The sequence below is a fragment of the Equus przewalskii genome, chromosome 14 (assembly GCF_037783145.1).
Source record: "Equus przewalskii isolate Varuska chromosome 14, EquPr2, whole genome shotgun sequence".
Classification (NCBI taxonomy): Eukaryota; Metazoa; Chordata; class Mammalia; order Perissodactyla; family Equidae; genus Equus; species Equus przewalskii.
The window spans coordinates 35,018,570-35,034,985 of record NC_091844.1 but is presented as its reverse complement, the minus strand read 5'-3'; the positions used below and the strand labels follow the sequence as shown (position 1 = coordinate 35,034,985).

The following is a 16,416-nucleotide window of genomic DNA, read 5'->3' as shown; positions in this document are numbered from 1 at the left end:
ATTCACAGTTTCTTTGGTTGATCTCTCAGTTAAGTGCCTTGAAATACAGGGAACTTGGCCATTCTAAGATCCGGAAACACAAATTAAATTTTAAGATGCTTTGAGAAAGTCCTCTCTGATGATTTCACCCAAGATAAATAATGAAGGGAGGGAATCATTTTCTCCCTACCTCCAAATTTAACGTCATGAGAGAGCATAAAGATTCAAAAATCATTGAAGAATGACTAATACTTAGAAAATAAAATTTGAAAATATAAAAAACTGGAAGTGTTTCTAAAAAAAACCAGAGGGGACTGACCCCATGGCACAGTGGGTAAGTTCAGGTGCTCCACCTCTGGGACCAGGGCTCACAAGTTCAGATCCCAGGCGGGGACCTACACAGTGTTCATCAAGCCATGCTGTGGTGGCATTCCACATACGAAATAGAGGAAGATTGGCATAGATGTTAGCTCAGGGACAATCTTCCTCACCAAAGAAAGAGAAAAAGAAAGAAAACCCCACAGGGAAATTAGAAAATACCTTACAGCTAATTGTTAGTGGAAATTGGTAGTAAAGGTAAATTTCCATGATTCTTTTATCCAAAGTATAATGATACAAGGAAGTAGAATAAAATAACGCTACATCTTGACGGAATTGTTTTTCCTTTTCACATCAAAATTGTGGATTTTCTGATTGGAAGTTTAGAAGTAGAAAAGCAAAAATTTCAGAAACACTTGAGAAAGAGCAATTAAGTGTGTGAGTGTAACTTTTAGGTACACAACCTTTCAGGTTGACAGTGTCTCAGTGAGCTAGATACAGTCTCGAGTTAGAGTGCTTGTATTTGAATCTAGGCTCCGCTGTGTGGGATAAGTCGTTTAGTTGCGTGAGCCTCAGTGTGTCATCCGTAACAGGAGGACGAAGACCCCGCTTTAGGGAGTTACTGTAGGAACTCAATAAGAATGCCTGTAAAGCATTTAAAATAGTAAACCCCAAATCAACAGTATATGAAATAGTATTTTATCTCCTTACTTGGAATCTGCCCAACCTTCAACAATATGAATTTGATTTGAGGAGGGAAAATTGGGCAGATGTTAATGGTGTATTATTTTATAGATTAATTTATAATCATAGTGTTTAAGAAAAATATCAATTTAATCCTTGCTGGGAGGGGTCACTGTCATTCTGATTCCATCCTCGTGTGAAACGGGCTGGGCACTCAGACGTGCTGCTGAGATAGCCCAGTGAGTCACTGCAGATTGCCTCTCAGGTTCAACTTCAAATAATGCTTATGACAGACCTCGTGCTAAGTACTTTTTTCCCCGTTTCTGAGGGCAAATTCTTCCTGGCGAAGGTCCAGTTGCTTGCGAGGTCTTAGTATCTACTTGTACCCAGGATACAATGTTTTCTGCGTTATCGGATGTTCTTTTTGCTAGGATGGTTGCCTAGAAAATTTGTGGTTCAAAGTTGTTTTATTTAAGACACTTTTGAGTTTATTTTATCTTAATTTGTTTGCAGAATGAGGAGCACTGAATACTGAGTTACAAATGTAAAATAAAACATTAAAGCAAGCACTCTTACAAAAGGGATTTTTTAATACCAGGTATACTGGCATATAATTTATAGCTTCCTTTGCCACTCCTAAATAGAAATGATAGAAAATAATCTAAAGTCCAGCAGAAAGCTCTCAGCAGATAAATGCAGAGTATGGTTTGAAGTATTTAAATACAAATATTTGGAAATATAGTGATGCCAGTTGGATTAGAGTTTTTCTTTTATTTAAACATTTAGCTCTGAATTATAGTTCACAGGTGTGATTTCAGGAGTCGAAGTATATAGAATCATTAAAATCATTTCATATAGGAGTTAATTTTTATTCATGGCATGCCAGCCATAGTACAATGACATAGGAAAAGAAAAGGTTATTAAAACATAAATAAGTACTTTTTCTAAGATTCCTAGTGTAATGAGGCTTTATCTTCACTTCAATTCATGAGATTGTTCTCTGCAACAAACTATTTAGTAGAATTTGAACATTCAGTGCACTTGAACAATTTCTAAATTACTCATCTACTTTCTGGTTTTAAGATTTTGGTAAAACTGGTTGTCACTTCTTGGTAGCCATTTCCTTTGGGTTGTAATTATTCTTTTTCCTTGTAATTGTCTGAATGTACATACCCCATGTAGAATCCATATTATCTTCTGAGATCACAGTGGGGTCACCATGGGGTGGTGTTGACATTGATTCTCAAGGTAGAAAATTTGGGCAAAATACATCTGTGCTGTGTGGGTTTCATGAAGAAAGCTTTTGGAATATTTTGGGTAGTGTTCTATGTCTGTAGACATTTTCCCTGAGCAATGTCAATTCATTTTAATTTCGTGGATGAATTAATTCAACTATGCAGTTTGGTAATGACCTGAGAGCATCAGAGTTGAGACCCAAAAGATATCAGGCTGTTGGGAAGTAGGATTTTAAGGAGCAGTGGGAAAGTGACCCATAGTCCTGGGCCTGAGCTTCCTAAGTCACTGCCCTCACCACCTGCCCCCGCAGCCAGCCCTCCAGTACTGGGTGGGGAGCTAGGCACGGACATTTGCAGGCAAGTAGGCAAAATATTCAAGGGCTAGTAGATTTTAAAAATGTATCTGCTGCCAAGTTGCTTTAAATTTCATTACAATGTAATTAAAAACAGTAACATTAGTTTTTTCCACATTCTTTTGCCTTATTCCTCAGGCACATGAGGGGTGTATGTTGCTGCGTCTGCATGAGTGTGCGCTTGTCCGTCTCCCCGTGTCTGAACCCCAGGCTTCAGTGATTCCTGGAGCTCATACAATCACCTGATATGAAACTTTTCATTTAAAGATGAAATTATTCCTTGGAGAATTTTTCACCAAAGGCAAAAAAGCACAAAAATTCTTCTCCTCCTCTCTACATGCCTCATTACACAGAGATAGAGGATTCAATGTTTGAAAAATTATCATTTTTGTAGGTTTTATTTGTGGTACGTGAGAACTGGGAAATACAGGACTCAATTTAACAGACGCTGTCTCTGCCTCCACAAACTAACCACCACTGCTATCATACAGGCATATATATATATATATATATATATATATTTTTAAAGTAATACATCAGAGTTGCTAAGTTCTTAAGGTTTTAGAAATCTACCTTGTTTGATGGTGAAGGAGGTGCACTTACATCGTTTGTAAAGATACTGGCCGGCGCCAATGTAGTGAGCTCCCTAACTAAGGGCTAATTAGATCATCATTGAGATGCATTTCTAGATTAAAAGTCCACAGTGGCAAATATGGCAGGGCTGAGACTGTGAGAAGAGGAAGTGTGGTGTCTTGGTTAGAGCCGCAGATTCTGAGAAAGGATGCTGGATTTCCATTGTCTCACCACTAATTTACCATCCACCCTGAGTCACCAAAATTACCCGTCAGGCCTCTATTAAGTGGGGTAATAAGCACATTTTATCGTAGCATTAAAAAGGGGCTCCACAAGGACCCTGGCACACTTCCAGGCTCGGCAAAGGCAAGGGTCTTGAGGCAGGGACAGGGAAGGAAATGAGCAAAAGGAGCAGAGTTGATGGAGAAAGTTGGAAGAAGTGTGCGAGGAAGATAAGCTTTCAAAAGTTGGCCTCCCTGTGGAAGGCACGCGGAGGCCACCACCAGGGACGCCTCAGGCCCCGCCAGGCTTTGCCCAGCACAACGCTCGCCTTCCTGCACTTTATCCGGTTTCAGCAGGACGGAGTGTGGACTTAGAAAACATTTCACCTCCAGATCATCTCTGGTCCATTTTAGTGTGGCCCCTGAATCCACAGCATGTGTGCACACTGAAGTATTAATCTGTGAGCCTCTAGTATTTCAAAACATCTAAAAGCTTAAAAGGTAAGAAGGCAGTTTTGCTGTGTTAAAACAAGGCGTACCGGCCAAACTTCCCATGGTTAAATGAATTTTGCTTAATGATTTCTAGGGATTTCTTTGAAATCCGTATGAAGAATTTTACATTTTTTTCTGAATTACCTGAACTTGGATTTGGGTAGATGCAGCCTCAAGGGACTGTGTTTGAGAGGAGCAGACTTTACCTAGGGACCCCACAGATTGCAGGTGCCATTGGTGGTTGAGTGAGTTGAATGCTTATATGGTACGTTTTGGTTATCAGGAAGATGTGAATGGGGGCCACCAAGATTTTCAAGTAGGAATTTCAGCATATCAGAGTTTAAACGCTCATAGATTAAGAAATCTCAGGATCTCCTATTTCAAGGCTTCAAGTGCACACAGGTAAACATGCATCTCTTTTCATAGCAGTACCTGGACCCCTTCTCTCTGTATATGGGTCTCTCTGGTCCCTTTTCCTCAGATGGCATCATTGGTTGAGAGACGTATAAGGAATCATGAGGTTATATGCCTTTAAGGATCCTGAGAGACACTGTGTAGACAGAGATGAAAAGTCTAGGGGAGAGAGACTAATTAGAGGTGCCTCCCCTGGCCGTGTGGGATAGTGGCGTTCAGTGCTCCCATCTGCTGTGCTTCATGGACAAGTGCAGACATGTGTGTGCATGGATGGATGGACATGCGCAGGTATGGCCATGTGAGTGTGTGTGGCAGGAGCATCATGCACATTGGTGCCTTCCGCACATGGACTGGTGACTCCCTGGATCTGGAGGGTCTGGATTGTTCACTTTTGGAGACAGGCCAGCTCTTTCAGGCCACTAGAGATCATTTACTAAAGAGACCCTGGTGGTTTGAAAAAATAACTGTACTTTTCCAAAGACACAGCCGCCTATTGATAGGTGCAGACTCACTTCAAATTTTGAACACTGTTATCATTTTCGACATAACTGCTGGCTGACCTCTTCAGAGTCAAGATCACCAGACTCTCATTTCTCCACTTTTTTGAATGGGACCAGTAGAGTAGAAATTTTCAAGGAAAAAAAGTCCACTATTTTTGGTCTGAAAATAAAAAAAAAGATTCTGGCATCATCCTGGTGTGATGAATGACCGAGTGTGGGAAGATCCGTCAAAATGCTGGGACCCTGTAAAATGATTTATAAATATTAGGTATCCAATTAAACTTGATGGGGTGGGGAGGAGCAAACCACCTGTAAAATCATATTATTTGAAGGTGAAAATAAGAACAGTTTGCATTCCCTGAGCACACACCAGCTGGGAGATAGCCCAAGGCATACCACGCTGTACACGGAGCCAACTTGGGTTAACCATTATTTCCAGAAGGTCTATAAACTGAATACACCTGTATGTAGATATTTCAGAGTTGACTAGGTCAACTTGTGTTGTTACATTAAAAACTACAATAGCTGCCATTTATTGAGTTCTTGCTGCATGCCTGAAGATGTACATATATTATGTCTGCAGAGGAGTACTTTTTTAATCCCCATTTATGTATTAGGATATTGAGACTTAGGGAGGTTGAGACTAGTCTAAGACCATATAAGTGGTGCAGCCAGATTTCAAACTGGGATATGCCTCGCTTCAGATTTCCTTTCTTTTGACTGTGTTATATTGCAGTTGAGCATTTTTGTAGTGGTATGTGTTTGCATGAATGCAAGTGTGTAAGATGTTTTTAAATTGTGCAAGTCTTTTTTAGATGTTTTATGATATTTACTGTAGGAGATCACAGTATCAGGTGACAATTTAACATCGAGATCCCCTATATATCACTTAAGGTATTTATTTAGTCTTTCAGAAACGTATTTGCATCTAACGTCGTACAGACATTTTCCTGGGATGAAGGATATAGGATGAATAAGATATAGTTCAACACTTCAGAACACTCAGAGTGCAGAATTTTAGACAGACACAACAGGTCATCATAAAACAATATAAGAGTGAAACGATAGAGGGAAGCATGAGGGGCTGCTCCAAGTGCTCAGGAGAGGAGAGCCTCACTCATCCTGGGGAAAGTACTTGTGTGTATCAGGGCAGGCATTTTGGGGGAGGTGATATCTGATCTGTGACTTAATTAGCAAGTGGGAGGTAATCAGGGGCTGGGGCCAGGCAGGGCAGAGCAGGGCATTCCAGGCAGAGGGGAAGGATGAAGATGGGCCTGGAGAGATAAGCAGAACTTATCTGCCAGAAATCACATGCTGGAGCACAAGGAACCAGGAGAGGAATGGTCCCCAGGAAGTAGACTATGAAGGGCTTTGTATACCAGGTCCCCAGATTGTATTTTGTAGGCAGTAGGGAGCCAGTCATTCTTTCAACAAACATTTTCTGAGTTCCAGTCACATGTTGGGCACTGCACTTGATATGTAGGATGCAATGATGCGCAAAACTGACATGAGTTCCTGTCCTTCTGGAACTTGTGTTCCGGTGGAATTGAACTCTTTTAAAGCTGGGAAGTGATTTGACTTGAACTTGTTAAAGCTAGAAGGGCCTTCACAAGAACAGCAATCACTAAGATGAAAAATGAGAGATTTATTTGAGAACTATTTAGGGATAAAAATCGACAAGACTTGATGACTCATTGGATGGGGAGGTGGCGAGAGAGAGAAAGAGGGGGGGTGTCATGGATAGCTCTCAGGTTTATACCATGGATGAGTGGGGTTATACGTACTAAGATCAAGAACAAAGAAGAATGAGTAGGAGGTTTGCAAAGGAGATGAAGAGTTTAGCTTTGGACTTATTAAGTGAGGTGGACAGCTTTGCATGGAGATGGTTTAGCAGGTAGTTGGGCGTACAAGTCTGAAGACTGAAAAAGAGATCCAGAGACACAAATTTCATAGCCTGTGAGTCATAATTCAAATCATGGAAGTGAAAGAATTGTCTAAGGAAAACATGGAAAGTGACATGAGGACTGGAAGTGTGTCCGCAATTAAGGCATAGGTGGAAAAAGGATTCATGAAGGAGAAAAGAAAAAAAGTTACCAATAGATAGCTTAGTATTCAGGAGGCAGCGTAGTTTTGGAAATTGCAATTTGTCTGTTGGAATATTGGTGGAACGGTAACTAATGAACAATTCAGGTTAGTTCGCTAAGCATTGATTGAGTGCTGAGCATGCGCCATACATTGTGCAGAGCCAAGAAAGAACAAGATAGGGAAGATTCAGATACCATTCTTGCCCTGGAGGAGCCTGTAGTCAAGGAAGTCATCGCTTCTATTTCACTGCCAAATACCAGGACAATTGCCTTATGAATCAAAACTGCCACTCAAAGGATTTGAGCTCATCATCATTAAAAAAAATATTATTTTGAAACATTCTTGAGAAAAGATAGAAGGAATGGGAGTGTTAAGCTGTTGAAGAGTGAAAACATGGGGAGAATCATAGTCTTGTTTCAAGCATTTTAAATGGTTCTTTGGGGGCCCCAGAACGAGACAAAACATAAGTGGAAATTGAAGGGAAATTAAATTGGCTTGTATATTATATGATATATTTATATATTGACCAAGAACTTCCTGATGGAGCAAAGCCTCTGGCTGGCCACTTCTATTTATGACAATTGAAATAATATTTGGAGGCCCATTGGCTCTCAGTGTTGAGTTACAGTGTAGACTCCATGATGTTTAAGGTCTCTCCAGCCCTGGTATTTCCATCTAGCCCTTGAACGTCTCCTAGAGCAGTGGTTCTCTAACTTTTAAAGAATCACTTAGCCCTCTGAGAATCTGATGAAAAGTTTTGGACATTATTCCCAGGGAGGAAAAATCAAGTATGTACGTAAACACAGTCATTGTTGAAATCTGCTCCCCGGAAGTCTTCCATAGGAGGTCCAGGGGCTTCTAGTTAGGATTTCTTGTCTTAATGGATTTTCAATAGAAGAGCACATAGACACTGCTTACTCTGAAATTATATACATTGAAGAAAAAAGCCTCTTTGGGACTTAATTTAGGAGCATGACTAAGGTTTGCTATACATCTAATGCAATGCATCATTGATTTTATTCTGTCAGCCTTCCTTTACAAGTGGCCCCAAGCAGCTCACAACTTCACAGATATATAAATATGCACATATTTTATTTTAAAAATAATGATGCTGTTGTTTGGTGTAACCACATATAGTCACAGAGATATGTTATTGTAATTCAGATTCTCTGGTAGATGGATTTTGGGGGAGTCCTTTCTGATTAGGGCTGTCTTACATATTTATACTAGAAGAGTTCATGAGCTATTTCTGATACTTAGACTTTAATCATGCTTAATGAACTGAACTAAACATAATTCTTGTTCTGTTTTGGTAACCTTGTGGATTTCGCCTAATGCTCAGTTTCGTATGACTACACCGTTCTTGAAATGCTAATACCCCAAATGCTAATTCCGGAGAGGACCACAGAAGTTAGATTTCATTTCAGAGAAGTGCATTCAGTATTCACTGGCTTTTCTGGAAGAGCAAGGCTGTGAGAAGAATATTAGGTGAAAAATATTGGCTCCTACCTTTGGTGAACACACAAATTTAAACATATAGGTTGCACAAAATTTGGATAAACTGAGGTGGAATCCAACATTTCTTGCATGAATGCCTGTATAATGTGGTGATAGCTGTGAGAAAAGAGGAGCCCGGCATCTAAGACCCAACACAATGAAAATGCAATGAATCGGAATGCCTCACAGATCATAGCGGAATCAGAATTTCCAGCAAGGAAAATCTTTTCATGGTGAATTAAGTGGTGGATGAAGAAAAATGGTGATGAAAAAAGGTAGGCACAGATCACAAACACTGGGCTCAGGGCTCACTGCTGAAGATTTAAGAACCTTAGCTAAAGCTATGCAGAATAGAATGTGGAAAATTGAATTTACTAAACAATTAAGCATTGAATTAATCTACATCCTGCACAGTAGAAAAGTGGGGGAGGGAGCAGAGCGGGGCTGAATAAATCAGTGGAGCTCATTAAAAGATAGTGAATATATCAGGTCTGTTGTAGCATAAAGGAGGACAGTTTCCTGTGTAACATGCACTCGTTCTTTGGTTCTAAGTCACCTTTCTGGAGTCCTAGTCTTAATCAGATTAACAAACACGCTTCTGATGAGGTTAGTCTGTTGCTCTGTATTTTAGCTTGTTATCGCTAGCTTTTCTATTAATTACAAGTCAGATCACCAGTCAACAATAGTAGTGAGGGACAACATAAATAAAATGAGAGTGCCCAGGAGATGTCACTAGCAGGATCTCATGCATCCTGAAACTCCCACGGGTTCCTGCAGCCTCCCACATGCCTTGCCGGTCTTTTGTTCAATTACAGTTAATGCAATAGTTTGCCATTTTCTCCTTCTAATTATATTTTCAAGTGGGATTTGTAGCACATAGAAAAACATCCTTTTACATGTCGAGGCACCGGGGTTTTGTGCCTGGCATTGTCTGTCCCCTGGGTGCTGTACCATTCTTTCTGCAGAGCTCTGAATAAACAAGTCCCCCTTTTAGAGCTGCAGTTGTACAAACTGAAAATTTATGCATTAACTGTTTGCATTCTGAGCATGTGTTCCAGATTACGTCTTACAGCATTCTTCTGGTATGCTGCAGAATGTGTGTTTGTCAAAAGCACTTCTTTCACAGTTCGCATATCTTTCAATCACAGAATCAGCAGATCAATTAGCATTGTTTTTGAGAATATGCATAATGGTGGAGTCAAATCTACAAGGAGTGTATCATTCTATGACTTTATTTAATTTTTCGGGTTATGTTAATCTTCCGGCCAAGATTATAGAGTAGGTGGCAGGCGAGCCTCCTTTTCAGGAACCGTGGACCTTTTCCTTTGATTCTATACAGCACACCTCCTGGATGGGACCTTTACTTTTCTCTCCCTGGGTGTCTGAAACATTTTGATCACCTCAGCCCTTCTTATCTTCTCTGGGATATGAAAATACTTTTCAAGAAATAAGCAAAGAGCACTTTGATTTTGTTGGGTGTATTTAAAATGCTGGGAAGGTCAGTAAACTTTGCTACCACATGGCCATGAACCATGACATTCGATGACTGAAAAGATGCAGAAGCATTTTATATACAAAATCATCCTGCTTTCCCACTAATCATCATGAAGACAAATATCTCTTCCTAGCCAAGAACCGGCTCTCTCTTCTGCATCATTCCTCCTGTGCAGGATGACCAGTGACTCATCAGGCTGTTTTTGAAAGCTAGCACTAAAAGCTAATTAAAATCTTTTCTGGTGATAAAGAGAGATTTGGGAGAAGTGTCGCCATGATTGTTTTCCCCAAGAATTGAATTTACAGCCAATTTTTCCTATCTGAATGTTACTTTCAAATGCACCCAGTGATAAGAAGCAACATCTGTTTTCCGTTCAATAGTACAAGAAGGCTCGGCATGGGGCTGAGTGTACACAGTCCGTGTGAATCTATTGTTATCCCCATTTCTTTTTTGTCCCTGTGCCTGGTCCATTTGCCACGTACCAGCCGGCAAATAGCTGACACATACTAGCTATTATGGACCCCGGCCTAATTGTGAGGTCTGAAAAGCTCTGCCATGTCTGTCTTCCAGGGTGAATCAGAGGCCTTTCTAAACCACAGTGTTGTAGACTAGCACTCTCATTTTGCATTTTCTGGGTAGCCGACTGTTGTGCTGGAGGGTTTGTTGATGTTAAAAATATAGTCAGAATCAATTGGCAGCGTTTCCCCCCCCATTCTTTGCCTGGAATGTTTTTGTTTTCCTTTGTAATAAAGCATGCAGTTACTTACAGAATAACTATTTGTAGACATAATTTTAGCTTAGAAGCAGAAATTGGTAAATTTTAAGTGTGCCAGTGTTGCTCTGAGCTGGCACCGTTTGTGAAGGGGGTCAGGAAAGAGAGCATGGCTGTGTATTCTAGCCTCCCATCGCCTTGTCATTGTGGGATGGGATCCGACTGGACCAGTGTTAACAGACCACTCTATCTGGATTTCTGATCTGTGCCTCCACAGCCCTCTTGGAACAGAGATCACGATGACACAGCATCGACCCGTTCAGGAGGAACTCCAGGCCCTTCCAGCGGTGGCCACACATCACACAGTGGGGATAACAGCAGTGAGCAAGGTAGGAGAGGTGTTCTCATGCTCTTTTGCTACTTGTTTCATTTTTAAGGCATGAAAAATCAGAAATGTCTAGTTAGTGACTATATGTACAGTTTTCCTAGAACATAAATCCCATGTAATATGAGAATCAGCTCATCTTATTTTGTTCCCGCGACCCTTTTCTTCTTCTATGCCCTTCCAGCTGCCTAACTGCCTGTCACCTGGCCACCGCCATAAAACAGGGTCAGTGAATTGACTGAGGGCAACATTAGAGAAGTAGATTGGAAGTGCCAATGTGTGTAAATAGTATGCCACTAATACCTTGCCATACAAATAAAAAGTATTATTACTACTTGCCCTTAGGGGCTTTTCAAGAGATCATGAAGATACACCCACTAGCATTCTAAGCTGACGATGTCTTAAGATGCTTAGAAGGTGGTGGGCCTTTCAGAAAACCATGGTAGGTTTCCCTCTCCACTAGATTGAAGCCATTTTTCTGGATTTACTTATCTGAATCTCTTAAGTGCTTGACTTCATTGCAAAGTCAAACTAAAGGCAATTAGAGAGAAATAGAAAGAAACTAGATCAGTTTAATCTGTTGTTGTTTGAATGCACATACCTGTGTGTGTGGGGGGGGGGATGTCCATGGATGTGCATGTTTCACTATAACTAGGAGGAAATAAAGTTTAAACATAAAGTTAGTATTCCGCAAAGAGGTGAATAACTATTCAGATGTCTTGTACTGCTTTTGATGAGATCTGCTGCCGTGGATTTTGTGTTCAATTAATGCAACCGAAGTTTAAAATATTCTCTATCTGAATCTGAACAGATGGCTTTATTGAAGTTGACTCTGGCCTACAGTAGGTACACACTTTAAAATCTGGTTTTATGGTCACGTTCTTTTGAGTGCTGTTAGACAACAAAAAGATTTTGTTTTCTAACTTAATTGGGCTAAACCAATGAGAATTGCAAAGTCTCAAATGAATTTAACATGATTCATTTGAAAACAAAAACAGGAAAGTTCTTTTGTTTTAGGCACATGATGCTTTTGGCACTGAGAATAACTTCGACACGTAGAATTTTAAGCATTTGAGATATTTTATTGTTCAAAGAAAAGTTGCTGACTTCATCACGACTATCAGTCTAGTAAAAATGGAGCCCAGAATAGTAAAACTGGTTCCGAGCTGAGGCAGAAACAGGTAACCTCTGACCTCTGACTTTCACTGGAAAATGATATGCAGCATGAATCCACAGGGCCTTTTTCCTTTCCAGCGTGTGTATGTGTATGTTATGGTGTTGCCATTCACAGCGCTATAGTTAAGGTGATGTCAGCACTTTCAATATAAAGCCCTACTTTCACAATTTAACTTACACCTTGAGTTTGCCAAAAGGTGAAAATGGAATCTAAATTCTTTTTCCCGTACTCCAAAATTGCTACATGGGATCAGAGCCTAGTGTTTTGTTTGTTTCTTTCTTTTCCTTGCTTTTTAAAAAAATATCTCATCCACGAACTGGCAGCTAGTTTAGCTCCTGTTCGAAGGCCTGCAAACTGCTAAAATGTACTTGAATTTACAATTGTAGCATATACGTTTCCTCAAACATAATGCGAGAGAAGGATTTCCGGAGGGCACGTGCCCCATCCAGGTCCTTCCCCTCTGACATGTCATAACAAGGAATTAGGAATTTTGCGTGTGTCTTTTTCTTTCAACAAGGGTTCTCCAAAGGCCAATTTAATAATGAATTCGATTGTAACAAGGAGCCATTTATCCTTCACATTACTACAGTTTTCCACTTACGTTGCTTCTCTTTATATCTTTTCATATAAGACCACCACCTAGCTTTTGTTTTTTAAGCATTTTCACATAAATTATCTCATTTAAGTGATCTCAGTTGAAGCTTTCTAAAGCAGTCCTGGGTGGCAGATGAAATCGGTCTAGCCCCATTTGACAGATGAGGAAAATAAGGTGTGGATGAGTTGAGTGATTTGTTGAGGTCTTGGTGCAGTGTCAGAGCTAAAATTTCAGGCTCCTGGTTATTTATCTAAGATTCTTCTCATCACGCCCTCTTTCCCCAGCTCTCCACCAAAGAACTCAAGGCAATTACTTCCACTGTGATCAAACAGAAGCTTTCTGTGCTCATTTCCCTCTCCCTCCCCGCCCCAGCTTGAGAATGGGGGAAGCTGGAGTCCCACCTTTCGTTTTACCTGCCCTTCCCTGTGGGTTCTCTTTGGCAGTGTGATTTATTCCTTGCTAAATGCAGAATGATGCCCAGAAGTGTTGCTGCAACAACTTATGTGCATTTCCATGCCAACCATGACCCTTCTAAACCTCTTTTTCATCCCCGAGACCTGTGGAGCTGGGCCTTTGTGCAGCCTTCGGATTAACTGTGCACAGTGGCTTTTCCATGTTTCCCCTGTCTGCCTTTTCTGGCAGCCATGGCTGTGTAAGCCGTGCCAGCATTTGGCCCGTAGTGCATGTCCTAAATAGTTATTTACACAGTTTGAGTCCATTTTAGTCAACTGGGTAAATAACAGCCCTCTTCAAAAGATTTATAAATCCATAAATATGTCTTTATACATACCCAATAGACAGAAATAACTCAATCTGTCAAGAGCATATCCAGAGAGGTGTTTCCCCCACAGACAGGAGTAATACATATTTTAAAACTTTCTCTACTGTATTATTTGTACTGCGTTTCTTTTTCCTCATTCCTTTTCAATTTTCACCGCTTCATTATGGCACCTGTGGTACAAAAAAAGGAAATCCTCCAGGCTTTAGTCCTCTGTTAAATAACCTTATCTACTGCACAATGCGGGCACGGAATGGGCCAGATCTCAGCTGAGTCCTGTTCTTTTGGATTTTCAAAGTAAATAAAATAAAATGTCATCCAGGAAATTTGTAATGTTCTGGCAGATTTCAAAATACAGTAACACAGTTCCTAGTTAGAGATCTAGTAATTTGGGGGATTTTGAGTGCCTGATAATTTGACAAGTTAGTGGATGTTGTATTTGATTGGACTAGTTTTAGTCCCAATTTTTACCTAAGCATAAAAAAATCGAAATCCAAAATCCAATCCTGGGCATTCTAAGAAGAGTATACTTAAATTAAGGTATATAATTAAGAAAATACCAAAGATATTATTATTCTTCAGGGGTTTAATGTTTCTTCATGATTTACGTAATGTATCTTTCCCTAACTCAAATTATTTATCATGGCAATTCATCCCATGACATCTACTTTCATTTGATATTAACACTGGTGGCCCCTTGCAGGAAATTGATTCTTTAAGAGTGAAGCTCCTTTAAATTGGCATTTAAAAGGAAGGCCTAACATCTGTGTTTGGTTGGGGGTTCTGCTGCTATTGCTATGACTTGATTTTATCTATTCTTTAACTTCTTCGAAGCACTTCCAAAGATATGAGATTGAATTCTTATTTTATCCCTGTCCGTTATTTGCTGTTTTCCCACTTCAGAAGAGAAAAAAGTAAATCTCAGAAATATGGAAGTGAGTATCTGTCAGAGTCAGCTCTAGGATCTTCGTCTCTTGCCTGTGTAACTGCTTTGGGACAAGTGTTTTCAGGACCCCAAGCAGAGTCTCTTAAGATGAGACCCACAATGGCAGATCCTTGACCCTTGCATGTGCCTTTTCTATCCTACTGTGTGCAGCTGCCCTACTGACCATAATCCAGGTTTACTCTAGGAAGCGTGTAGTTTGGAACGAGAGAACACCAAACACATCTGGTGCCTTTTCCCACCAGATTTGTACTCCTTCCCAGAAGGGCTGCCATAGCCACTCTACGACTTAGAAGCAGCTCCAACTAAGACTGATAACATTCTGAGTTTGGGCATGTCTCTCTCTTTGGTTCCAAGCCAAGAGAGATGAATACGTGATAGCAATAAGGGCTGAGATCATGGGGGTTGAAAGAAGCTAGGAGACTTGCTCCAAGTCACATACTGGTTGGTGGGAAAGTCAGGACTTGAAACCATGCAGTCTGACTCCAGAGCCCAGGCTCCTGACTCCTGCATCCTATTTTATGTAGTACTTTAGTGTGGCCAGGAAGGGAAAACAGATCATTTGATGGGCGTTCTTTCTGTTTTCAGTTCGTTGAGTCTTTCTCCAGTGTCTGCACTGGGCTTGGCACTCTGCTCTGGTGGGGACAGAGCTATGAATGAAACAGATTCAGCATTAGCCTCCAGGGGGTTCTACTCTCCTGGGGGGTGAGAATCTCATTTTGTGCACTAAGTACAATGATGATTGAGATACTTATGGAGGAGGAGGATGATTGATATGATTAATTTTGTTATGTATTAAGAGCCTATACCATTTCACTCACTCAAAGACTTATTGAATTGAGAATAGGAGGGTAGAAAACAAGTAAGGACATTTCTCTCGCAGAACATTTCCCACTTAAAGCTTATCTCATTTTCCTCTATTGTGGGGATAAAGAAAAAGTATTATTTCTACATTGAAATTTGATGTAAAACATTTCAACCCTAAAGGACTTTAATGGTTGCTGAAACCTCTAAAACCCACTTATGAACTTCTTTTAGGGGCAGGACTCAGATCAACAATGATATCTTTGCTCCCACTTAAAAAAAAAAAAAAAGGCAAAACCAGTATGCTTCTTTAAAGAGGAACAATTGAAAAGCACTGCTATGTCTTTATAATAATGTATCAATAGTTGCAATACCTCCCACGGCCCCATCCCCCTCCGTGCTAGCTTTTGTATGAGTTCAGGCAACCTATAGGCAGAAGGCAATTCCATTTATTATTGAAGGGAATCTCAAGGCAGTTGTTTCAGGCCTGTGAAGCCAGCAGGCAGAGCTGGACGAGAGGGGGTGGGGAAGGGCCACATTATGTTCCAGATGACTAAGCAACGATTTATATACCAGCTCGCCTTTTTACATGAAGAAGAAAAGTAATAACAGCCCAAACCCAGGCATTGGAAACAGTCAGCTGTCCGATGAATAATGGGATAGGTGGGAAGCAGCGCTCTGATTGGATGTCTTAATGAGCACATTTCGCACAGAGTTTGGGCTGCAGTTCCCCTTGACCTTTGCCCTTTATTGACCAAACTGACACTTCATTTTTCACATACTTCCAATTATGGCTCGGCTTAAGTGTTGCCCTCCCTCCTTTATTTCTTTCCTATGGACAACTTGAGAGTGGTCGAGGCCACGGAAGATATTTTAATTTGAAAAACTACCGTAGCAACTCCGGTTTAGGATGTAATCTGTAATCTGCAGTTTTTCAGATAAAGATACAAAGTGAATACTTCCTGTTTAGAAACTTTTCTTAAAAAAAAAAAATTCCCAGATGATTTTAAAAACAAAAGTGTTTATAATAACCGGAGAACTCTGAAAATGAAAAAATGTTTAAAAATAGTTTGTTCAGTTTTTTCATTTCATTTGTCTATTGGTCAGAGTGACTTGAATGATCTGTATTCGTTCACACACTTCTTAGCCTTGCACTGCTCTGGGAACATCTTATAT

General features: G+C 40.4%; 1 protein-coding gene across 2 annotated transcripts in view; it reads left to right on the top strand.

Moving 5' to 3' along the window:
- The window catches only part of MEIS1 (Meis homeobox 1), a 132,192-nt gene that overhangs the window by 18,673 nt on the left and 97,103 nt on the right, over positions 1-16,416 (top strand). For both annotated transcript variants that reach the window (XM_008512630.2, XM_008512629.2), the window contains exon 7: positions 10,836-10,947. In XM_008512630.2, the coding sequence (XP_008510852.1) occupies positions 10,836-10,947 (112 nt within the window). The remainder of the gene's footprint in view (positions 1-10,835; positions 10,948-16,416) is intronic.